Genomic DNA, 23,110 nt, shown 5'->3' with positions numbered 1-23,110 from the left:
TACAAGAGTTCCATGGGCCTTAGTATGCAGAGACTACAAGTTTTATGCTCATTTTGGTACAACTCTTGCTCATGAGCCGAGAAGTCTACGCCCTATCATCATCCCATTGACATCGAGGGCTCCCATTTCTGTCCTGCGACGAGCTGTTAGGTGACTAAACAAACCATGGATACCAATGTACCAACAAGCGCAGCAGAGCCCGTCGCCATCTGCGGCATGGCTCTGCGGCTGCCCGGCGGGATCAACACGCCCTCACAATTCTGGGACTTCATCGTCTCCAAGCAAGACGCCCAAGGTCCCATCCCCGAGTCCCGATTTAATGCGTCGACATATTATTCCAAGGCCGGCAAGCCAGGCTTCGTCAGGACGGACCGTGGCTACTTCCTCGACGAGTCAGTAGACCTTGGGGCCTTGGATACCACACTCTTCACTATGCCCAAGAACGAAGTCGAGCGCGCAGACCCCCAACAACGACTTCTCCTCGAATTGACGCGCGAATGCCTCGAGAGTGCAGGCGAAGTCAATTACAGAGGAAAGCCCATTGGAACATACGTAGGCTCTTTTGGCGAAGATTGGCTCAACCTGATGGGTAAGGACACCCAAGTTCCTGGGCTTTACAAGGTGTCCGGAGCGGGGGACTTTCTGCTCTCCAACCGTATCTCGTACGAGTACGATCTCCGCGGCCCGAGTATGACCATTCGGACTGGATGCTCGGCCGCCCTGATAGGACTGCACCAGGCTTGTCTAGCCATCCGGGCCGGTGACTGCGACTCTGCCATTGTCGGCGGGTCTAACCTGCTTATAGCACCAGGTCTGACTGCCGACCTGTCAGAACAGAGAGTGCTCTCACCAAACGGTTCATGCAGATCGTTCGACGCCGATGCGGACGGTTATGCCCGTGGCGACGCCGTCAATGTCGTGTACCTCAAGCGTCTGAGCACCGCCATCCGCGACGGTAACCCCATCAGGGCCGTCATCCGGGGAACATTCAGCAACGCGGACGGCAAGAAAGCCGGACTCACGTTACCCAGCTACGAGGGCCACGAAGCGCTTATTCGACGAACATATGAGATTGCGGGCATCAGCGATGTAAATGCTACAGCCTTTGTCGAATGCCACGGGACAGGAACGCCAATAGGCGACCCGATCGAAACGAGAGCCGTCGCGAGTGTGTTTGGCGGCGAGAAGGGTGTCTACATCGGATCCGTCAAACCAAACGTCGGCCACTCGGAGGGTGCGTCCGGCTTGACAGCGCTGATCAAGATGGTATTAGCGCTGGAACATCGCGTTATCCCCCCGAACATTAAGTTCGACAAGCCGAATCCCAAGATCCCCTTCGCAGAGAAGAACTTGGTCGTGCCCGTTGAGCCCATGCCCTGGCCGAGCGACCGAATGGAGCGTATATCCGTCAACTCATTCGGTATCGGTGGCGCCAACGCACACGTCGTAGTTGATTCCTTTCGATCCTTCACCGGCACCGTCAGCCAGAACGGCGAGCCGGCGCGCAGCATTGCTGGTGATCCCCAACTTGCGGTGTTTTCCGCCATGACTGCGGATTCGCTAAGAAGACAGGTGGTCAACAACACCAAATACATTGAACAAAACAGCGACCGCGTGCCGGAAGTTGCATACACATTGGGGGCGCGACGAGATCACCTGCCTCACCGTGCCTTCTCAGTGCTGCATGCGGGAGCGACAACCACAAGCCCGTTCGCTAAGATGCCCAGCGGCACTCCTCCTCGGGTAGTGTTCACATTCACCGGCCAAGGTGCACAATGGCCGCGCATGGGAGCAGAGCTTTTAGCCTCAAACGCCTACTCTACCTTTGCGAAGAGCATCAAACGTATGGACAAGGCTTTGAGCCTCTTGTCCGGCGGACCCTCTTGGTCCATTGCCGACGAGCTGTCGAAAGCGCCGGAAGAGAGCAACGTGAACCAGGCCGCGTACTCGCAGCCGTTGTGCACGGCTGTGCAGATAGCGCTGGTGGACATGTTGGTCGAGTACAACGTGAAGCCATACGCAGTCGTTGGCCATTCGTCCGGCGAGTTGGCCGCAGCCTATGCGGCAGGGAGACTGACCAATCAAGAAGCTATCATTGCTGCGTACTACCGCGGCGTGGTCTCGGAGTCTGTCCAGAGAAAAGGTGCGATGGCGGCGCTCGGCCTGTCGCGTGAGAAGATCGAGCCTCTATTGCTGGACGGGGCTGTCATCGCCTGTGAGAACTCGCCGTCGAACGTGACCATTTCGGGTGATCGGGATCGTGTGGACGACGTGCTAGCCAGAATAAAGACAGATGATCCCGCTGCGTTTGCCAGAGTGCTGAAGGTCGACAAGGCGTATCATTCTTACCACATGGAGGAAGTGGGCGAGACGTACGAGTCGCTGATTGCGCCGCATTTGGAGGTGAAGATGAATGGCTCTGCTCTTACAAACGGCCATAAAACCAATGGTATAAACGGTACCCATGGAAACAATGGAATCAATGGGACCAGAAACCACCACCTCCAACAAGATGATGGTGTTCAAGTTCTTATGGCATCCAGTGTCACTGGCAAGCCGCTGCCAATGTCCGACAAGACAGATGCAAAGTACTGGCGCACTAACCTCGAGTCGCCCGTCTTGTTCCGCAAGGCTGTCGAGAGCATCGTCAGTCATGCAGGCAAGGATAAGGAGGCAGGCGGTCCGCTCGTCTTCCTCGAGCTGGGTCCCCATTCAGCACTCGCAGGTCCTTTACGTCAAACACTGGCTCAGACGCCCATCAGCAGCTCGCCTTATACAAGCTGCCTGGTCCGCAGCAAGCACGCAACCGAGACGTTCCTCACATCACTGGGCTACCTCTGGCAACAAAACCACCCCATCAACTTTGACCGACTACTCAACCCGTCAGGATCGCTCCAAGTCGTCCCTGACTTGCCGACGTACCCATGGCAGCACGATCACTCGTACCTACTCAAGTCGCGCCTCATGGACAGGTGGAAGTCCCCGGCCGCCAAGAAGCACGAGCTGCTCGGCGTACGAGTGGCAGAGAGCACCGACACCGAGCCGCTGTGGCGAAACGTGCTTCACCTGTCCAGGGTCCCGTGGCTGCGGGACCACAAGGTCAAAGGCGACATCATCTTCCCTTGTGCGGGCTACGTCGGCATGGCAGGCGAAGCTGTGCGGCAGATGGCGGCTGCAGGCGTCGACGATGCCGAGTTTGCAGGCTTCAGCGTCCGAGGGGTCGTTATTGATGCTGCGATGCTTCTACATGAGAACAAGTCCACCGAGGTTCTCACGACACTGACCAGGCATCGACTCACAGATACGCTGGATAGTGAGCGATGGGAGTTTGTCATCAGTTCGCACAACGGTGCAGCGTGGACTAAACACTGTACCGGGCATGTTTCCGCCATCTCTCGACGACCATCGAGTGGTGATGTTGCCGTCTTGCCAGAGAAACTGCCCCGGCATGTCCCTGCCTCCAGGTGGTATATGGATATGGACCGCGTAGGTGGCAACTACGGTCATTTCTTCCAGGGGTTGACTGATATCACCGCCGCTACAACGGAAAACAGAGCGCTGGCAACGGCTATCCAGACGACGTGGGACGAGGAGGAGTTCTACGCCGTGCATCCCACTCAGATCGACGCATTCTTGCAGCTGGTGCAAGCGGCGGCCGTCCGAGGCGTGGGTCACACATTGCGGACGATGGTGGTGCCCACATACATTGAGCAGATGGACGTGTTTGCATCGACCTCTGATCCGGGAGCATCGTCGCCGCTGGTGCAGGCCGTGAAATCCACAACAACTCCCCATGGGTCCGTCACTGGTGGCGGTACAGGCCATTTCCCGGCGGGACAACTTGGCCTCGATGTCCGGGGCATCAAGATGAGTCCTCTGGCTGGCGATGTTATGGAAGAAACTCCAAACCCGCACGCCGCAGCGCGCACACACTGGCGTGAGGACGTCGACTTTGCCAGCATGGCTTCCATGGTTCTTCCCAACGAGGATCAGATGGCCTACACAGACGACCTGCGCGAGTTGACGTCGCTGTGCATCCGCGAGTCCCTTCGAGTGCTTAATAGCCAAGAGCGACCGGTCGATCCACCCGGTCGGCATCTGCAAAGGTTCTTGCAATGGATGCAAGCCCAGCCAGCAGCGTCAACAGAGATGCAGAACGGCCATGGCACAGATCGTATGGGTGCCTTGTTCACCAGACTGCTCGGAACAGATCTAGACTGCTTCGCCGTGGCGCTCAAACAGGTCCTGGACAACATACTCCCGCTACTCCGCGGTGAAGTCGAACCACTCGAAGTCCTCATGCAGGACAACATCCTCAGTGGCGTTTACAAAGCCTTGAATTGGAGCAAACGTCCAGCCATATTCCAGGTCCTCGCCCATTCCAACCCACATATGCGCATCTTGGAGATCGGCGCCGGCACAGGCGGGACCACAGAGATCGTCCTCAACGCCATCCACGACTCCGCGGCCCAGCACAGGACGTACGCAAGTTACACCTACACGGACATCTCCGCAGGGTTCTTCCAGACGGCCGGAGAGCGCTTCAAAGAGCATGCTTCCACCATGGACTTCCGCGTCCTGGACATCACTCGTGACCCAATAGAGCAAGGATTCGAACCGCACAGCTTCGACCTCATCATCGCTTCGAACGTCCTCCACGCTACACAGTCTTTGAGTACCACGCTTCGCAACGTCCACACACTCCTATCCAACGAGGGTCGACTTTATCTCGAGGAGTTGACCACAGAGACAAAAGCATGGAACTACATCATGGGCATCCTACCCGGATGGTGGCTCGGTGAGGCAGAAGGACGCGTGGATGAACCGTACGTCACCCCCGAGCGATGGGACAAGGAACTGAAGATCGCTGGCTTCGAAGGCGTGGATGACTACGTACTCGATTGCCCAGCTGGCAAACACAGTAATGCGTTTATGCTGGCGCGGCCTGCTTACGTGGACACTGGCAAGAAGAAGACCGTGACGATTGTCCTTGACGAGGCCTCGAGGGAGCTGGCCAAGACCATCCTACAAGACTACCTTGTTTCGCAAAACTACGAGGTGACGCTGCATGACTTCGACGACAAGGCCGGGCTTCCCTCGATGCAAGGCGGAGGAGATCTGGTCTGCGTAATGGACATGTCGTCGACGCGACGACCGCTCCTGGACGACATCTCCCCCTCGCGACTCCGTTCATTCCAGGACCTAATGTCCGCGGCGTCGAGCTCGAGCACAGGTGCAGGCATCCTCTGGCTCACGCGGCCTTCTCAATTGGAGACCGAGGGCGAGCTATGCTCGGATCCCCGATGGGGTCTGATCCAAGGCGCGGCACGTGTGATCCGCTCGGAACTTGCTCTGGACCTGGCCACTTGCGAGGTCGAGACTATCGATGAGCAGACTCTGCCCGTAGTTGAGGGCGTGCTTGCAAAGTTCATGCGAAGAAGAGAAAGCCGTGATGACTCCATTGGTCCAGAGTACGAGTTCGCCATCAGTCGCGATGGCAAAGTGTACATCCCCCGGATCTACCCTTTCCACCTCGGCGACGAGCTCAAGAACGTTGCCGCGGCTGCACTGACTGCTGCTGCCGCTGATGATGGTGCAGTTCAGAGCTCCAGGTTAGAGATCGAGAAGCCCGGCCGCTTGAACACGCTGCGGTGGGTGACGCAACCTTCGAGCACACTGACACTCGCCGAGGATGAGCTCCTCATCGAGCCCAAGGCTGTGGGCATGAACTTCAGAGACGTCCTCAGCGTAATGGGCATCATCGAGGTCGATGTCCTGGGCCTTGAGCACGCCGGCGTCGTACGAGCCGTGGGTGGCCCCGGCGGGGATGTGCAAGTCGGGGATCGGGTCATGGTCATGGGCGGCTACGGCTTCTCGACCATCTCCAAGGTGACGCGGGACCAATGCGTTACAATCCCCGATGCACTAAGCTTCACCGACGCAGCGACGATGGGGACAGTGTTCGCGACGGTCATCTACGCTCTTCTTGACGTTGGAAGGCTACACGCTGGCCAGTCTCTGTTGATTCACTCTGCCTGTGGAGGCGTCGGTCTCGCAGCGCTACAGATTGCACGTATGGCCGGTATCGAGGAGATCTACTGCACCGTCTCGGTGGAGGCCAAGCGACACCACCTCGAGACGGTATGCGGCATCCCGTCTGATCGTATCTTCAACTCACGCGACGCCTCATTTCTTCCAGACATCCAGCGCGCTACGCACGGCCGCGGCGTCGACGTTGTCTTGAACTCACTCTCTGGCGAGCTACTGCACACGTCGTGGGACTGCGTTGCTGAGTTCGGCACCATGATCGAGATTGGGAAGCGGGATCTTATCGGTCATGGAAAGCTGGCGCTGCATCCCTTCCTGCTCAACAGGAGCTACCAATGCGTAGACCTCGATCATCTCATGCGGCGCCGGCCCTCTGAGGGCCATCGGCTCCTGAAGCTGGTCGTGCAGTATTACCGGGAGGGCCACATCCAGCCTATCAATCCCGTCACTGTGTACGATGCAGATGATATCGGAGACTGTTTCTTGTACATGCAGAAGGGTCAACATATCGGCAAGATTGTTGTAAGCATGGAGAGTAATGACGGCAAGGGGTCAAAGGCGTCCACTGCAACCAAGCAACATAACTACCGTTTCAATCCAGCTGCATCATACCTCCTCGTTGGCGGCCTGGGTGGTCTCGGTAGAGCCGTGTCCAGCTGGATGGTCGAAAACGGCGCAAGACACCTCATCTACCTATCTCGTTCCGCCGGCGAGACTGAGTCCGACAAGGGTTTCTTCGAGGAACTGCGTAGCCAAGAGTGCACCGTAACGGGGGTCAAAGGAGATGCCACGAAGCTTACTGACGTCCAAAGAGCCGTGACAGAAGCAACTTCAGTTAGCGTACCACTAAAGGGCGTGATCAACATGTCCATGGTCCTCCGCGACCACAACTTTGGCACGATGCCCCACGAAGCTTGGACGGAAGCAGTGGCACCCAAAGTCCGTGGAACGCTCAACCTTCACGAAGCCACCAGCTCGCTCCCACTGGACTTTTTCCTCCTCTTCAGCTCCGCATCTGGAACATTCGGTCAGCGGGGGCAGGCCAATTACGCAGCGGCCAACACGTTCCTTGACGCGTTTGTCAGATACCGCCACCGCCAAAACCTACCTGCGCAGTCCATCAACATCGGTATCATGCTGGATCACGGATACGTCGCTGATAACGCGGCGCTGCGCGAACGGCTGCTCGCCCGAGGAAACTACGGAATCCGCATAACTCAGCTCCTTGACGCTCTCTCCGCCGTCCTGAGTGTTCCGTCATCATCGTCGTCGCCCTCATCAACAAGCCAACTCATCCTCGGCGCAGGGTCCACCTTGCCGCTCTCCGATCCTACGAACCGCGTCATGTTCAAGACTGACCGACGCATGGCGAGTTACTGGAACGACGACAACGATACCAGTGGCAATACGACCAAGACTGGGGGCTCAGCACATGGTAGCAAACTCGCTGCCTTCATCGCGCAGGCCACCACGTACGGCGACCTCTCGGCCCTCAATGGCCCCGACGCACCCGCATTCGTGGCCCACCAGATTGGCGCACAGCTACTGACCCTTCTTCTACGGCCCATGGACGATGACAGCGTGATTGATGTCTCGAGGTCGCCGCAGGAGCTGGGACTAGATAGTCTGGTGGCGATCGAGCTGAGAGCGTGGTGGAAGGCGACCTTACAGTTCGATGTAAGTGTACTAGAGATGCTGGGTATGCCAAGTCTGATGGCGATGGGCCAACGGGCTGTGGAGGGGTTGAAGGCGAGAGTGGAGGCTGAGGGAGATGTTGCAGATGGAACGGAGGGGACGGTGAATGGTGTCGATCCTAGGATTGAGTTGTTGAAGATGCCTTGAGTGGTGTTGGGAGGTTGAAGAGTAGGTAACCGATGAGCAACAGGTGCAATGTACGCATAATGCAAACGCGCATATCCTTAAAACACTTACATATACGGCAACTCTTTTGATTATCTAGGACTCTGGGAACCATATCAAAGAATGTTATTAAAAGAACTAATACATAAAATCTGAGGTTTATGATTTGAATGTAGAGCTTGCTGCACATAGAGGCCAATACCAATAAGTATTCTAGCTAGTTCAATGAAAGGAACTTACATTCCTAAGTTAGTCACAAGCTACAGCTACAATGTGGAGATTGAAGGAAGAAAAGAAAAGCCGGATAGAAGCAAGGAAGGTATTTTGTAGCTTGCTTAAACTTTATGTTGGGGCAAGGGAAAAAAGGTTCCGTGTAGGCATAGGAGTCATGATGCCTCATCTAAAGTGTAAATATCTTCAGAAACTCTGTCTGATGGTGAAGAGCGAAATAAGGAAAAAGTTTAAGCTTATTAATCTAATCTTGTACACTGTATTGTCGGTCGACTTTAACCTCCACGCATCTTGGTGGCTTCATCGTTCAACCATTGGGGGAAGCTCAAAGCAAGAACCATCGTGTGGAGTTTATGTAAGCCGCGTGCGATCAGGACTGAGATACTGTCGCTGTATGTACCGATGAGGCATTTGGAGATTACCGGCATACCGACTGCTGGCGTTAGCCGATCAATAGTGCTATCCCCACACAAGGAGAGTCAGCATCTCGTCGGTGACGTTCAAGACTCTTTATCGTAAGAGTTTAAGGGTTGACCGTAGAGACAAGAGTAGGAAGCATAAGAGAAGCCATCCAATACATCATCCACATAATGCAGTCGTTTCACTACTCTGAATATCCTAGTACGGCAGCAGAACCTTTCCACCAATCGGCTCCAGAGCTTCTCCTTCAAGATCCCTTGCTTCCCACTCCAATCCTAGCTTTCGTAACACAACGGCCAACCCCTTTAGCCAGCCCTGCCGTGCTGGCATATACTCGTCCGACCCTTCCTCTATAGTTAATAACTCTATGTACATATCCAAAGCACCCTTCCAGTTCTTCTGCTTTTCGTAAAGTGCGGCAAGATTCTGCCTGCACCTTAAGGATTCTGGATGGGTTTCTGCAAGACGTTCCTTCACCATCGTCAGCAGCTGGATGTATAACTCCTCGGCCGCATCCCAACGCTTCTGACCGATATATGCCTCTGCCAAGTTCGCCATCGCTAGCCTTGTGATTCGCTGTTTCTTTCCACAAACAGTCTTGCTCTGCTCAAGAATTGCAATAAACAGTTGTTCGGCTTCCTTCCACCTGCCCCTCTTCATATCTAGTATGCCGAAGAGACTACTGTATTCGCATAGCCTCTGGGGATCCTCCTCCTCTGCACTCAACAAAGTTTCACTGACTTTAACCGCTAAATCACTCGCGTCCGCAAGTTTACCTTCATGTGAATAGGCAAATGCCAGCCAGGCTGCTATATCTATCGTCAAGAAATGTTCCGCCCCAAAGGAAGTCTCGGCCGCATCAAGTGCTTCTGGGCCCAGTTTAAGGATTTTGTCCCACTGGCCGCTGTGAGCGTAAATCTTGGCTAGGAAGTATGTATGGAGCATGGCCATTGGATGCTTCTCTCCGAATGTGTTCCTAGTCGTACCCACTACTTCAACAACAAGCCTCTGGGCTTCTTGCCACTCTCCCAGCTCGAAAAATGTCGCTGCGAGGTCGTAGACTAACTGTTGAGTTGCAATGCTTTCTTTGCCTTGAGTTCGCTCTGACTTTCTCATGTTTCGTGTCTGAACCTTTAACACTGCTCTCGGGGGCCGCCCTCGGGAGGTATATATGTTTGCCAACCGTTGTGCACTGTCCTCACGATCCACTGGGCCGAATCTGTTTTTACTTATGATTCCCATCTCCTGTAGCAGGAGTCTCTCGGCCTCCTCGTGCCGCGATTGAGCGATATAGATCTCTGAGAGTAATTCTCGAGCTCGAAAAGCGTCGATATCTACTTCCCCATGCTCAACCACGATGAGGTTAAGTGCTTCGCAACACATCTGTTCCGCATCCTCATGCCGATCACATATGACATAATCAACCGCAAGGCAAAGCCTCAAATTGTTCAAAATTCGGTGTCCCGGACTGAAGACCTGTTTCAGGTTGTTTATGTCTTTTAACAAATGGTCCATCCTGGCAGTCGGCTTTTTGGCACTCATGAAAGATTCAGCGAATGTTGGATCCATTGTGGCGCTGGTGTGAAGTACCTCGAGTTGCTTAACTCGGTACTGAGTTAGGCCATGACCTTTCAATCGATTAGGGCTGTCATTGACATCAGGGTCGCGCCTATCATTGCGCACAGCAGCACCAGTTGTGGCCTCCCAGGATTTGACAGCTTCCTCGATCTGAAAAGTCGATTGCCGTCTGCCTCGAAGTACATCCCGTAAATACACTTCATTTTTTGTAGTGCCAAAGCCAAGATAGTAGCAGATGGCAAGTTGTTCATACACTGAGTCTGGGTCTGACAAATGGTGGTCAGATAAAAGATGGAAGATATGTGATCGAACGCGAAAGTCACATTGGTAAAAGTCATTCAGTGACTTCAAAACCTAGCCTCTGTGAGATACTTGTGGCGATGCCATTATTTAGTTAACGTACCTTGAAGTCACACGCAAACCTACGTTGGGCTACTTCGTGGATGATACTCTCGGGGCAGCTACGACGAGTTAGTGCAGGCCGATCAGAAGGATAAAAACGGTACCCACATATCACATTCCAGACGTGCCAAGAGCCTTTCCATACTAGCTTCACGCTTTTCGGGACAGGCACTCAAGCTCGAGGAGAAGAACGAACGGAGACAATGGCGTTGTTGCTCATCCGGTCCTTCGACTTCAGCGAGAAGATGCAAGGAAAAGGATAAAAGGCCATCACCGGATTCCTTGAGGCGACCAAGGATAGCGATCTCGTTCACTAACTCTTCTGGATCCGTCTTTGGAAGAGCCCTCTCAACAATGATGGCAATGTCTGGTGGAAGAGGTATTTGCCTAGTCAAGTAGGGCGCGAACAAGAGCCACAAAGTGATCATTCCAAAGGAGAAGTTGTCAACAAACTTCGCTTGGGTTGCAGTCCACTCTCGAGCTGGTCTATCATGCTCTGGAGGGTTCCAGGGGTAGGAAATAGGCAATCTTATATCACATTCGTCCTTTGAGTACAGGCTGGAATACCCAAAGTCAATGACCTTTGCCTGGTAATCCCCTTCTTTATCGAATATCAGAATATTCTCGGGCTTGATATCGCCGTGGACGATCCCTAACTATAAGTTATTATGCAGTGAGACAGGCAAAAGAAAAAAAGCACTTACCACTCTGGTGAAGAATTGAGATGCCTTTCCCTATGTCCAAACAAAGCCGGAGCCGCTTGGGAAAGGTAAGCTCCCGCCCTACATTCGAATCCAAGAATGTTCGAAGATCCCCATGTCGAGACTTTTCGAAGATTAACACCGGCCACGGTATATTGTCGCGGCTAGAGATATCCCAACAGACTCCCAGTAAGCGGCCTATGTTTGCACTTTTTTCAATACATGGAACGCTGAGAATGACTATCTCGCAAATGAGAGCATCGTAAATATGCCTTTCAGACTTGTTGCGGTTAACACGTTTGAATGCAAAGCTCGTGTTGCGGTTGACAAACGACTCGTGTACCATGGAAGTAGCGCCAGAACCAATGGTAGGTCTGCCGCCGTCCCAGAAAATAGGCACGAAGTGGATTTTTAACGCCTGGACCGTTGCGAGGAAAGCAAGTAGATTGCTTTCATCGTTGGATCCAGCTTTTGGAGTTGATACCTGGACATCTGAAGATATGAATGTAGAGAAAGAAGCTGATGTGTAGGACATACTTGTGGATCCAAGAAGGTTGATGACTCGTTACAGCTATCAGGTTTGGTCAGAGAATACAGGCTAGAAAGAGATAGGAAAAACGAATAAAAGCTTAAAGATCTTACTGTCTAGACTATGTCGACCTTTTCAGGTTGCAATTTCGCAAGGTGTAAATGATAAAACAACACATTGCTCGGGTCTTACATATCCAAAAAGGATTTCCCCAAGTCAAGTGACCGCTGACAGTATCACAAATGCGGGGCACCCTCCGAAGGCCTACAGGAGTGCCTAATTGCTGCCTAAATTAATGATGCACTGTCTCAGATTGGAGCAGTCGCAAGACCCCTTAGTGGCTCAACAACAACCCGACTAAAGTGGCGAAGTACGTCCTCTCTCCCTGCTTTCGGACCAGTTACAGCCACAGCCTCTTCCTCGAAAGCTAAGCATGAAACAACCACATCACGATAAACCCTTCCCATCTTCGATCCCAGTCTGTTTTTGGCCAGGCCACACAAAGCTGAACTGATCTCCTCTGCCCCCATTCTCCTGAAACGCGGACTGGCCAAAAACCTGTCAAGCGGACACCACAAGCCAACTTCGAGGAGGACAATACCAAGACTATAGTAGTCAAATACTTGTTTAAAGCGAGTTCCATTTTTGTACCTCGGGTGCCTATAGTCGTGTAAAAAGGCATCTGAGCCTGTTGTTTCCCAGTAGCTGCCGTCAGGACGAGTTTCATGCAGCCCAACTACATAAGGACACTGGTACTTGGGCGTGATGCTGGTGCCATCAGCGGGAAACTCGAACAACAACACGTTGTGCGAGTTGAAGTTTTTGTGAAGCCAACCAATGGTATGGAACTCTTTCATGAAGTCTGTGAGTGCAAATGCAAGTTGAAACCTGTCTTTGAGGTACGGATGGCTGCTTTGGCTGTCGACTCCAACTACCAAGCACTTCAGTAGCGTGGTGGGGTCAGAATCAACCTTGCCGGGAAACTGATAGACAAACCTGTCTCTCTTGGAGTCGCCCGGATGCTCTTCTATGGCTCCCAAACACTTGAGTGTTCTTAACCCAGGTGGCCTTCCATCGATGCTCAAGCTTTTGCTCATAAGGTAAAGTACCAAAGCCCTTTGCTGAGATGACACATCCTTGGAATTGACGTTCAAAGTTTCCACTAAAACTCGCCTATTATGTAACTGGGCGAATTGATGGTCGCTTTCATTAGGCTTAGGCGTGAATTTGATCTCACTTGGTTCGATTCTGCCAGGCTCCTCCTTGGACTGAATGGTATCCGGATGCAGGCTCTTCAAGTGGAACTTTTTCATTAGAGCCATGGCGCTTGCCATGTCATTCGCGGTATATCTTGCCTTCAACTTGTGATGGACATGGTCCAGATCCTCTACACTGTCTGTAGCTAGGATGTTCTGATGCCAACAATCGACTGCCCGTTCTTGGTCGTTTCCTGGTAGCAGGCCCCAAAGCTTTTCAATAAGCTGGTCGACCTCAGACTCAATCGCAAACCAAGCGATAGAGTCATCGGCGCTTGAGTGTCCGAGTTCGTTATCGATCTTTTGAAAGATGTTCAGCATTGTGGTAATCGCTTCGGTGTAGATCTGGATGGAAACATTCTCCATATGACTAGACGTATCTTCCGTGTCTAAGCCCAGGGTAGTGCCCCATGCCCCGAAGCGTTGCAGAGAAAACCAGGTATTGCTCATTCGGGGTTGTGAATGATGTAGCTTTGATTGGACGTCGATGAATCGATTTTGTATCGTTAGGAAGTGGGCTCGGAGGCTTAGCGCAGTAAGTCGATTGCAGACATATGTCATGTTAGGACGACGATCCGGGTCTCGTAGGAGAATTCCGAGACAAAGTCCAGCCAAAGAGCATATGGGATCTGACGTATCATCATTGATGTAGTGCCGGAGCCAGTCGCTGACGACTTCCTTTACAGATCCATCAGTTTGATAGAAGCCACTATCAGACCAGCCAGGTGCTCGACCTGGTGATAGTCTGTTTTTGCGGAAGTCCTCGATTCCTCTGGAACCCGCTTTGATGAATGTGATAGTTTCAGCAATCAAACAGGCAAAAGCCCAAACATCAATGGCTCGGCTAACGCTTTGCGACATGAAATTGTCATCCATACATTCAGGGGCGATATAATCTCCAGTTGTTGGCTTCCATGGTGTTGCAGACCACTCCTCTACCGTCTTCAGATTACCAAACCCAAGGTCAGCCAGGATGAATGTATCGCGACTGACTAAAACGTTTTTAGGCCTGAAGTCATGATGGTAGCCGATTGCTTCGAAATCCACGCCGTGCCTTGCCTGATTTAGATGAAGCCGATGGGTCTGGGCGAGGGCGGAGCTTAGACCCCGTAATGCGGAAAAGAAACTGAAATCATGCTTGAACTCTCCAAATCGATCATTTCGTTGGAAAAAGTTGCTTAAATCCATTTCGATGCAAGGAAAGAGGAAGCTTTGCTCTCCTCTGTGTGTGTAAGATCCCAGTAGTCGGATGATATTAGGATGTTGAAGATTGTTTAGTAGACGTAGGCACATCCGTTCATGCTGAACAGCTTTGGTGATGTCTTTGCGCTTCAACTTCTTTCTGATAACCTCGACATGGAACCCCTGAATCTATTAGCAAGTGCGCCAGAGAAGCGGCATGTGAATTGCAGCACTGATCCGACGACACACATTTGAGGGGAAAAAGGCCTGTTGTGATGTTATGACCTTGATTTTATGGATTTCACCAAAACCACCTTCTGTTACGTATTCTGGGTCACCGACAAATGGCATTATCTCCTGGTCCCGATAGACCTGGTGATGCTCCCACATGTTTTGCGGTAGGTAGCGAGGTAAGACTCTCCACTGATACTGGTCGGCGAAGGAGAGTGCAATATCTGCATCGATCCTTTCAACATCCACCTTGCTTAGAGGGAGCCGAGAGTCCAGGCAGCCGTGCTGACGAAACAGGATAATGCGTTCTTCTTCTCTCATGAGGATAAGAATGGCAAATGTCAATTTGCCTTTATCGTAGATTTCATCCGTAAGGCCAATGCGATCATCTGGCTGGCAGTCCAATTCCAACAGAGCATCCTCGATCGATCGCATGTTGAATATTGGTTCCAAACTCGCCGTAGGTATAAAGTGGAGACCAGAGTCAGATGCTATCATTGCTCGGTCTAAGTCACGTCGCAACAAACTGATATTGGGTCGGGGAGCCATGGTGGAGACACAGATAGGCCCGGGACCCGTCTCGATACAAGGTAGTTAAAAGTGAATATTTACTTCGACTTAAATTGCACAAGAGAAAAAGGTAAACAGGCAGTCGAAGTTCAAGGATAGATCACTGCACTGACTAGTAGGCCTGAGGTTGGTTAGGCATCAATGTACAAAACGAATCCAGAGTAAGACATTCGCCAAGGCCGGTTGATACCCCAATGTTCCACCTCCTGCACCATTACGCCTGATAATCTTTCCACTGTTTCAACTACTTGTTGTTACGGACTGAATTTCCGCCTACACGGCTATTAGCCTTTATCATGTCTGACTATGATACAATTTACCTGAGTAAGTTCCCTGCTTGCCGTGATCTCAATCACATCGTTCTGGGCCTTCGGGAGTATTTAGACACTTCTACCATCCTTCTCCGAGGCGACTTACTGCAACAGTCCAGCTGCCTCCAAATTCCCGTTTGAGAAGAGCGTCTAGCTTTGAACGGTCAACATACCGTGCCTCTAGTCGAGAGATGGCCATGTTGTCGTTGGGGAAAGTGGTTTTGTTTGCTGAAGTTAAGTGAAGGATGCAAATGTTAGCAAATGCTGAGAGAATAAATAGTAAGCTGTTTGCGACTGTGAACGGAATTCCAACGCCATTCCGTCAGTTACAAAGGCGTGTCTCAGAAAGCCATCCTCGTATCCATCCGTTCCACAAAGTCTAGGCAGAAACGCATGTCGTGCCAAGCTGCAGTAATACCCATCCGTCCTGTAGTTTTTAGGCAGCAATCCAGGCTATGCAAAGCAGGCTGGGTTATGCGCCTAATGTACATGTATAGGGTACAGCATAGGTACTTCCATAACGGATGCTGTTCTTACCCCACTCTCGACATTTGCATGACCAACAGGCACACCCTCGTTCATAATGCTTACCTAGAAACACGGACATATGTACCGGATGAAATCCTGCTAGAATTGACTTTGTCGATAATCTATCTCTGTTTGTAGCATCCGAAAAGTCCAAATTTGTATACCTCACCTGGCTGAAAAGACAATACCCTGTAATTTCAAACACCTAGATGGCAATCCTACTTAATGCATTACACTCAAAGATCGACGTGGCTGAGTCGTTATAGCCACCCTGCACAGCCTTCACTGCTCTTTGCATCGTACACTTTTACCTTGTGATACCCCGTTTCATGGTTCTTCCTATTATGTGCCAAAACATTGTACTATACTGTTGTGTCATGACTATCAACGGTGACAATGGCGTGTGCACTAAAAGTCACTAGATGCTTCGACGATGCTGATTTCGAAGCAATAAAATCAGAAGTCTTCATTGATGAAGCAAAGAAATGTCGGGTTGGCTTTACCGCACTTGAGGATCATCCAGGACTGGGCCCAGCCGTCAATGGTACCATTGATAACACTTTAAAGTGGATATATACTGAACAGGATTTAGATACTGTTTTGCAGGTTAGTTCACAATGGAATGTTAAACACTTCAACGGAATTCGATGGCTGATTGATGTTACAGGAAAACAAGGCGGCGGGGGCTTCTCAGATGCTGTGAGTGATACTGTCGATACTGATATCACACTACTGACTGTTTGTAGAATCATACGACGAGACAACTCGTGGAGTCGACTCAATGTAACCAGCAATGTGTTCTATCACCTATACAACACCCTCGAGATAGACCCGCAGTTCTTAAAGATTATAGGTGGCTTCCAACGGAGATGGTCATCACACGTCGAAGATATTATGAGGTGCTATGGCAGCGCTACCACGGCGACAGTGAACGAAGGCGATAATCCTGAAATGGTCGATGGTACAACAGGACTTAAAGCAGACTACTGTATGTTTAAATCGACTGACTGGGCTTGCGCGACGAGTAATAAGTATCATCAGACATCTGCTATTCGATCTACCATTTCGAGCTTCACGGACGCGCCTTGGACGATCCTTGGTCATGTCGTCAGTCAGCGATATACCAAAAGTACAGTTCAAACAACGCTAGGAGCGACTTTATCATCATACAGCCTCCTGCCCGTTTTTCATCGTACACGACAGGCCAACCTCACCCCATGACTCTACATCTAGAGTTTATTTCCGCTTGTATTAGCAACTGGCAGAACTACATGAATTACGTATCGAAAAGGCTGGAACCATGTGTAAGTAAATGTGGCCCTTCTACAGTCAACAGTTACAGCAAGATCCTGTGATCTAACAAAGCCCTTCTCTATCATTTCGTAGTTTATAATTCTACTCTGTGTTTCCTAGCTCTTTGCTGATCTATCATCTTTCTTTTGGGACAGAACATGGAGCTCGGCGTTTGTAAGCCTTACAAAGACTTTGACTTTGACTTTTCTTCGAAGCATAGAGTTTACAGTATCCGAAAAAGGCTCTTCAATGCACAGCTCATTGTCGTCAATACTATAAATTTGTTGAACAGCCTACGAAGACATGCAAATGCCCTTCAAGGGTTAGCAGGGATCCCCCACAGAGTGCAAGCAGTGTTCAATACGGAGGTCTGTAACATCGTCGGTGACTTAAAAGCATACAAGCAAGTCATTCAGAAGCAGATTCTCGTTTCAGGCGACCTTGAAAAGATGGTATAGTTTCGGAATGGACTATCGCAATAGCTTTAGAAGACACTACTGACATCCCTATGCCTATAGTACGATGATGTTCTAAGGTTTCACGGGCAGGAGATGGCATATACCAACAATTTGAAACTTACCGCAATCTCCGAGGCAGGCTCTGTGGAAGCTAAGACAATGGCATGGATAGCTAATGAGACCTACCGAGACTCTAGGTCAACAAGAATCATGACTGTCATAGCTCTGGCTTATTTGCCGGCAAACCTAGTACTGGTAAGTTCTGATCTGGTGACATAACTTGATCCTGCGCGGATAGCGCTAACACATTGTAGTCATTCTTCAGCACGTCCTTCGTTTGGTTTGAAAGTCGCGGTGAGCCGAACGCACAAGAGTTCAAAGGATTTAGTTTACGAGTACATGATGAAACATGGATTGCAGTTCTAATAACCCTAATACTTGCCAGCATAACAATGGTATTGTTTTGGATTTGGCAACGAAGGAGCAGGTCTTATGTTAACCAAGGAACTTGCTAGACGATGAATTCGGGTAGGATTCTCGTATACTGCTTTAATGCATGAGAATGCACATTCCCTTATCGGTAGATAGAAATAGAGTTTACTTACTTTAAAGGGTTAACTAGTCGCTCTTAGGATAGCCCTAGTCACTGACGTGAGACGCCATAATACTAAAATAATGTTTATTATTGAATGCAAGGCAAAGGTTCACAAAAGACCTAAATTGTTATTGAAGAGATGATTACATTGAGAGGCTGTACTATTATAAACAGAAAGAACTAGTATTCATCGACGAGGGTTGAAACGATTGTGGGTCAGTGATACTTAAATAAGGCCCCGGAGAAGTAACGTCAACTCCGCACAAACAATTCCATCGCGAAAAGAGGCTACAAATCCCATCAATATATGCAATCTTCCTCAGGATCGATATAGTCCTCATTAACCTTCCCTCTGGATGTAAACAATTGCCGTGAAACGGAAGTTCCGCCTTGTCGCGCCAAGCCTTCGAACATCTCCTTCCGAGCTTTCGATTTCTGTTCATCCTCGCATTGATATATCAGCCATCCGGATAGAGGTTGAATCACGGTCAGTTCTGTATCATAACTCGCGACTTCAGGTTCTCCTTGCTGAGGGCTGGCGACATTGTCGGTTTGTATTGCCGAGGGACCTTCTGGCGAAGACATATTCATTCCCAATCTTTGCTGATTCATTGTCATCGCCTGTATGCCCAAGGAGCCAGCAATCATGTTACTGCTGATGATTGTGCCATAGTTGTCAATCTTGACTGGCACACGGGCAAACCCAACAGGCACACTATCGATATGGACAATAGGGTAAATCACGCCGCCAAGGGTCTTTCCTGAAGATCGGTATTTGGCTTTTCCCTGATCGTCCCAGAAGCAAAAGGCAGTTATCCACCCAGTATAGTAATCTGTACCACTGCTCATAGGATGGTGTGTAGCGATGGTATTCCAGAATCGCACGACTTCTTCATCTTCGGGTTGCTCAAAGGATCGAATCATGTTATTCAGGATAGGTCTCAGCATCTCGACAAACTGAGTAGGTTCATCTCCAAGCCGTTCCAACATAGGCAGCTTGTTAATAATAGCTTGCCAATCTGAGATCTCCCCTAGGAGTGTAACAGAGGGTAGACCGCAAAGTATGCCGAAGGAATAAGAGAAGTATTTTTGCATGGCACCCATGAAAAGAACCGAGGCAACCACACGATCGGTATCAGTTGTAGTTGAAAAGCTGGGCATAACCCAGTTACCCAATTCAGGGTCTTTGACGTTCTTTGTAATAAGGCCCGCCATTTGTCGAGCGAAATCACCAAAGTCGACACTATCCAGAGTCCCATATTTGATAACTTCAAGCTCCTTCTGACCTTCATGCTCAACAAAGAAGGAACGCAATTCCTCAGCATTAGCATTGATGAAAAAGCTTATCTGAGTAAGGATAGCGAACCAGACATCTTCGGGACGAATGGTTAGGTGGTGATGTTGGTTGTAAGCATGGCAGGCGGACCATACGAAGCCATTCTCAGAGGGAGATATGTAATTTTCTTGGAGCAGGTCGGCGTTGAGAGAGGTTTGAATGATGCGTTGGCAACGTTTGTAGTCGCTGGGTGATACTTGTTTCATGAAGTCCTTAGGCCATTCGACCGGAGTCCCTTTCCAAGCTGTGGCAGCATGGTTGACGATTGAAAGTGTTACTGGCATGTTGTAATTTAGTGATATAGGATAAAAGTGGAGGAGCGAAAGCGGAACTTGAGGGTTCAAATGCTTATGAAGGGAGGTAATTGAACCTAAGTCTGTCTGTTCGTATACAGTCCTAGGCATCGTGCGGGGAATGTTGTTGATGACTCAACTTAATTTAGTGCTTATGGTGGATCAGATTGGAGGCCTAGCAACTGCCTACGTTGAAATCGTTCCATTCAGCCAATGTGGTAACGTTAAACGTACGACGACACAAAATGTGGGGTGGGAATAGGCAGCAGCACGCAGAAGAACCCTGCCATACAAAACGCGACAAGTAGGTATTTTATAGCGAGGCCCGAAGGATATAAAAGGGAAAAGAAATAGGGAAATGAACCAAGCTTGATTATTTATCCTCGTACATCGCATTGTGACTCAACTTCAACACCCACGCATTTGATCCCTGGCAGGACTTCCCAGTCATAAGGTACAGATCCACTTACATAACCCTCGACCTCCCTCTCAATTCCGTCGCTTCCTGTAGAACTATTTGAACGTGGAGATAGACCAATAGGCCCACTGTCTTCAGCCCTACCAAACGATAAGACGAGATGCTGGGCGAAGTTCATATCAGCATTCACCGACGCTTCGACGATGGTTGGATAGTGAATGTTGGTCTCTTTGCTTCCTTTGAGCAGATTCAACGGGTAGCACAGCATCGCCCATAGCTCGTGCACCCGCCGGTCAAGTTCTGTGGTTCCCTGACTTTGGGCGAAGAGATAGGAGCTGTCAAGGGAGTCGTCATCAAAGGATCCAGAATCAACATCAACAGCAGCCGTCTTTGGCAAGTGCTCTTTGAGAAGGCTCTGATATTCAGAAATGCGAAGGTGAAAGGCGTGTGCTATCCTATCCCTGGTGGCGCAGAGCTTGAGAATCTCAACGCATTTGTCTGAAAGCGTAATATCCTGTTGGCGGAAGAGGCTAGTGCCACCGACAAGGAAGCTTTTGACAGCAGCGTAGTTGAGTGTTAGCCATGTAATATAGCATTGATAACTTTTTCTTGTTTTAGTACAAATTAAGCAGAGTTTGTGTGCGATCTAGAGGAAAATCAAAGCGGGATGATAGGATAAGATGGGGTGGAAGGACACTTACATGGTCAACCAGCAATTCTTCACCACGGCCTTCTCATCAAGTATAAGCCCTAGTAGTCGCGCTGAACTACGGGCTGCATGAACCCCTTCCAGTATGGCAGATGCTGCTTCCGAATCTCTAGAGCAAGATACGATCTCTCCTTGGGTAGCCAGCAAGGCTCTAGCCTTGAGAATAAGCGCCGACATGTAGAACAAGTGCATGTAGAACGTGACCCGTCGCTGGTCGGGAGAGATCGTTGGGGACTGGACCAAAGCTTCGAGACGCATATAAACAGGAAGACTTGACCGCCATAGCTCGAGGTCGGTTTGCATTTGTCTTAGAACAGCGGAGGACAGGACCTCGAAGCATGCCGCTGTTCGGAGGATGTTGGCTTTGAGGACTGTAATTTGCGCCATTTTCTGCTGGAGCATGTCTATCATGACGTCCTCTCCTGTACAGTCCAGCTTGTCATCATCCATCATTTCCCTTGTTTCCTGTTGAGATGTTAGTGGAGAACCGACGAGAATCTAGCAGCTTACATGAATGCAGCGTGAAATCTCAGGACTGGGAATATGCCCAAGAGTGGCCGTGACCCAACTTCTCAAAGTGACAAGTGCTTTGAGCGTCCTGATGTATCCCTTGAATTCGGTTTCCGGGAGGTACGACGGTCTTTCCCCTACGTTTAATCCAGTCGAAGAGCCAATAAGAATACCCCGATCTAGAGAAAAAGGTAAGTGAGCAGTTTATTTGTGTACTGCCTTGGAGAGATTTTACCTGTGTAGGTTATAGCCAGAGATGATTTGGCAATGACATTGTAACAACCCAGACAGAAGCATATCCGCATCGCACGCAGCGGCGCCTTCTCAAGGACATAGTCCACAAACAACTGAGCTTTCTCAAAGAATTGGGTACAGATGTCCGCGCTACCGTCGGGTAACGTCTGCTTGTCGTAAACTAGCCCCAGTGCACAAATGGCTAGTAGCTCACCGTAGGCAATCCTTCTGTCAACGAGATCATCTGAGCTTGGCTCGCTTGCGAGGAATGTAGTCATGATCAAATCGACTTCGGATCTCGTGTAGATGGGGAACATGGTGCCAAGGTAGGAAAAGAAGCATTCGACGCCATGGCGTAGGGCTTGGATAATCGCGTCTGAGGCCTCGATCGACGACGTGTCATCCCGAAAGAGTACGTTGAAATCTTTGGTCTGCTGAGTGCATTTTAATCTAGAGTTGGGTAAATCTCGAGAAGCCAATGTCGAGTTGCCTCCCTCCGCTGTGACAAACTCGAGCGCACTGTCTATACTCAGCCCGTCGCGAATCCGCTCAAACAAACTGTTAGCCTCACTGGCAGGTCTGTCCTGCAAATACCTAAACAGCGAGGTGAAAGATTCGACATTGTCCTGCAGGGCCTTTTGCTTTTTTATGAGGTTTCCTACAAGGAGTTCTTCGTCTGGGTAGTCGCAGCTTCGCATTTTGTGGCGACAAACACCGCATTCTGGTAGACCGCCATCACACTTGATCTTCTTGATCCTGCATGGTCGACAGGCAGTAATGACTTTATTACGAGACACTCGGCGCCTTGGCGGAAGGCCCTTGATGTCGCCAGGGGTAGTGATGTTGTCGGGACTTTCTGATGATCGTGGGAGCAGCGATCTTAGCTTCGTGGAGGATGGGGACATGATTGATGGATTTTTATCCTTGCCGGAGCTGAGCATTGGAGGCAGTGGAGGAACAGGAGAAAACCTGGTAAATTACTCAGCTAACGCCACGCGGGTATGTATTGAGGACAAGGTTCTTATCTTATCGCCTCGTGCTTTTACCGATACCGTCGATATTATTGGCCACTCATCTCTCTGTTGCTAGTTACCATCGTCATTTGTTCGTCACACCCAGCAGCTAACCCTACATCCGATTTTCCGAGTGTTTCACTCTTCCAGCACGCCTCGGCTATAGGGTACATAATCTCATACACCGCTTTATTTTTTATATAACATATATTTCCCAAATATAGAAGATATTGCTCTTACTTAAAGCTGGACTCTACTATATATTTAAGGTTATCTCTCTTTATAGCTTAGCGTAAGTCTTAGTGTAAGTTATGCTGACTTATAGCTATAGCTATCCAATAGAACAACTTAGAATCCTTTGGTTTGTATTGGTACGATTTTAAACCTGCCAGGTCCTATTAATT

The 23,110-nt window shown here is 50.2% G+C and overlaps 6 protein-coding genes across 6 annotated transcripts; 2 read left to right on the top strand and 4 right to left on the bottom strand.

Moving 5' to 3' along the window:
- Positions 1 to 39: 39 nt before the first annotated feature.
- Positions 40 to 8,072, top strand: B0J16DRAFT_410366 (KR domain-containing protein). The gene has a single exon (XM_046133140.1). It carries the CDS (start codon positions 166 to 168, stop codon positions 7,888 to 7,890), a length of 7,725 nt encoding a protein of 2,574 aa, XP_045990552.1. The 5' UTR covers positions 40 to 165; the 3' UTR covers positions 7,891 to 8,072.
- A 650-nt stretch (positions 8,073 to 8,722) lies between these two features.
- B0J16DRAFT_367919 (uncharacterized protein) lies at positions 8,723 to 11,912 on the bottom strand. The gene is made up of 5 exons (XM_046130170.1): positions 11,883 to 11,912; positions 11,244 to 11,811; positions 10,648 to 11,191; positions 10,541 to 10,598; positions 8,723 to 10,491 (listed from the first exon to the last, which is right to left on the bottom strand). The coding sequence occupies exons 2-5, from the start codon at positions 11,773 to 11,775 to the stop codon at positions 8,758 to 8,760; spliced, it is 2,868 nt and encodes a 955-aa protein (XP_045990551.1). The 5' UTR covers positions 11,776 to 11,811; positions 11,883 to 11,912; the 3' UTR covers positions 8,723 to 8,757.
- A 165-nt stretch (positions 11,913 to 12,077) lies between these two features.
- B0J16DRAFT_392738 (kinase-like domain-containing protein) lies at positions 12,078 to 14,987 on the bottom strand (the record flags this gene model as incomplete). Its single annotated transcript, XM_046132023.1, has 2 exons — positions 12,078 to 14,390; positions 14,457 to 14,987. 2 exons carry the CDS (start codon positions 14,985 to 14,987, stop codon positions 12,078 to 12,080), a joined length of 2,844 nt encoding a protein of 947 aa, XP_045990550.1.
- Positions 14,988 to 16,243: 1,256 nt separating this feature from the next.
- B0J16DRAFT_392732 (uncharacterized protein) lies at positions 16,244 to 18,151 on the top strand (the record flags this gene model as incomplete). Its single annotated transcript, XM_046132022.1, has 10 exons — positions 16,244 to 16,391; positions 16,440 to 16,453; positions 16,515 to 16,546; positions 16,594 to 16,835; positions 16,880 to 17,151; positions 17,261 to 17,314; positions 17,398 to 17,592; positions 17,659 to 17,853; positions 17,913 to 18,053; positions 18,131 to 18,151. The coding sequence occupies 10 exons, from the start codon at positions 16,244 to 16,246 to the stop codon at positions 18,149 to 18,151; spliced, it is 1,314 nt and encodes a 437-aa protein (XP_045990549.1).
- Positions 18,152 to 18,305: 154 nt separating this feature from the next.
- On the bottom strand, positions 18,306 to 19,910 carry B0J16DRAFT_331342 (uncharacterized protein). Its single transcript, XM_046126569.1, has one exon. It carries the CDS (start codon positions 19,811 to 19,813, stop codon positions 18,494 to 18,496), a length of 1,320 nt encoding a protein of 439 aa, XP_045990548.1. The 5' UTR covers positions 19,814 to 19,910; the 3' UTR covers positions 18,306 to 18,493.
- Positions 19,911 to 20,120: 210 nt separating this feature from the next.
- Positions 20,121 to 22,637, bottom strand: B0J16DRAFT_331339 (uncharacterized protein; the record flags this gene model as incomplete). The annotated part of the gene is made up of 4 exons (XM_046126568.1): positions 20,121 to 20,842; positions 20,942 to 21,414; positions 21,460 to 21,638; positions 21,695 to 22,637. The coding sequence occupies 4 exons, from the start codon at positions 22,632 to 22,634 to the stop codon at positions 20,200 to 20,202; spliced, it is 2,235 nt and encodes a 744-aa protein (XP_045990547.1). The 3' UTR covers positions 20,121 to 20,199.
- Between the last annotated feature and the right edge of the window lie 473 nt (positions 22,638 to 23,110).

Source organism: Fusarium flagelliforme (assembly GCF_020744385.1).
Source record: "Fusarium flagelliforme strain FIESC 12 MPI-CAGE-AA-0113 chromosome Unknown B0J16scaffold_1, whole genome shotgun sequence".
Lineage (NCBI taxonomy): Eukaryota > Fungi > Ascomycota > Sordariomycetes > Hypocreales > Nectriaceae > Fusarium > Fusarium flagelliforme.
The sequence above is the reverse complement of the archived record's forward strand: the minus strand, read 5'-3'. Positions and strand labels throughout refer to the sequence as shown.

Bases quoted from the DNA above. Each gene is read 5' to 3' on its own strand.
- B0J16DRAFT_367919 (XM_046130170.1), bottom strand. From the start codon at position 11,775: ATGTCCTACACATCAGCTTCTTTCTCTACATTCATATCTTCAGATGTC. The intron at 11,192-11,243 runs GTAAGTGCTTTT...ACTTATAGTTAG, and splicing joins CTCAATTCTTCACCAGAGTG to GGATCGTCCACGGCGATATC. The intron at 10,599-10,647 runs GTGGGTACCGTT...AACTCGTCGTAG, and splicing joins GCACGTCTGGAATGTGATAT to CTGCCCCGAGAGTATCATCC.
- B0J16DRAFT_331342 (XM_046126569.1), bottom strand. From the start codon at position 19,813: ATGCCAGTAACACTTTCAATCGTCAACCATGCTGCCACAGCTTGGAAA.
- B0J16DRAFT_410366 (XM_046133140.1), top strand. From the start codon at position 166: ATGGATACCAATGTACCAACAAGCGCAGCAGAGCCCGTCGCCATCTGC.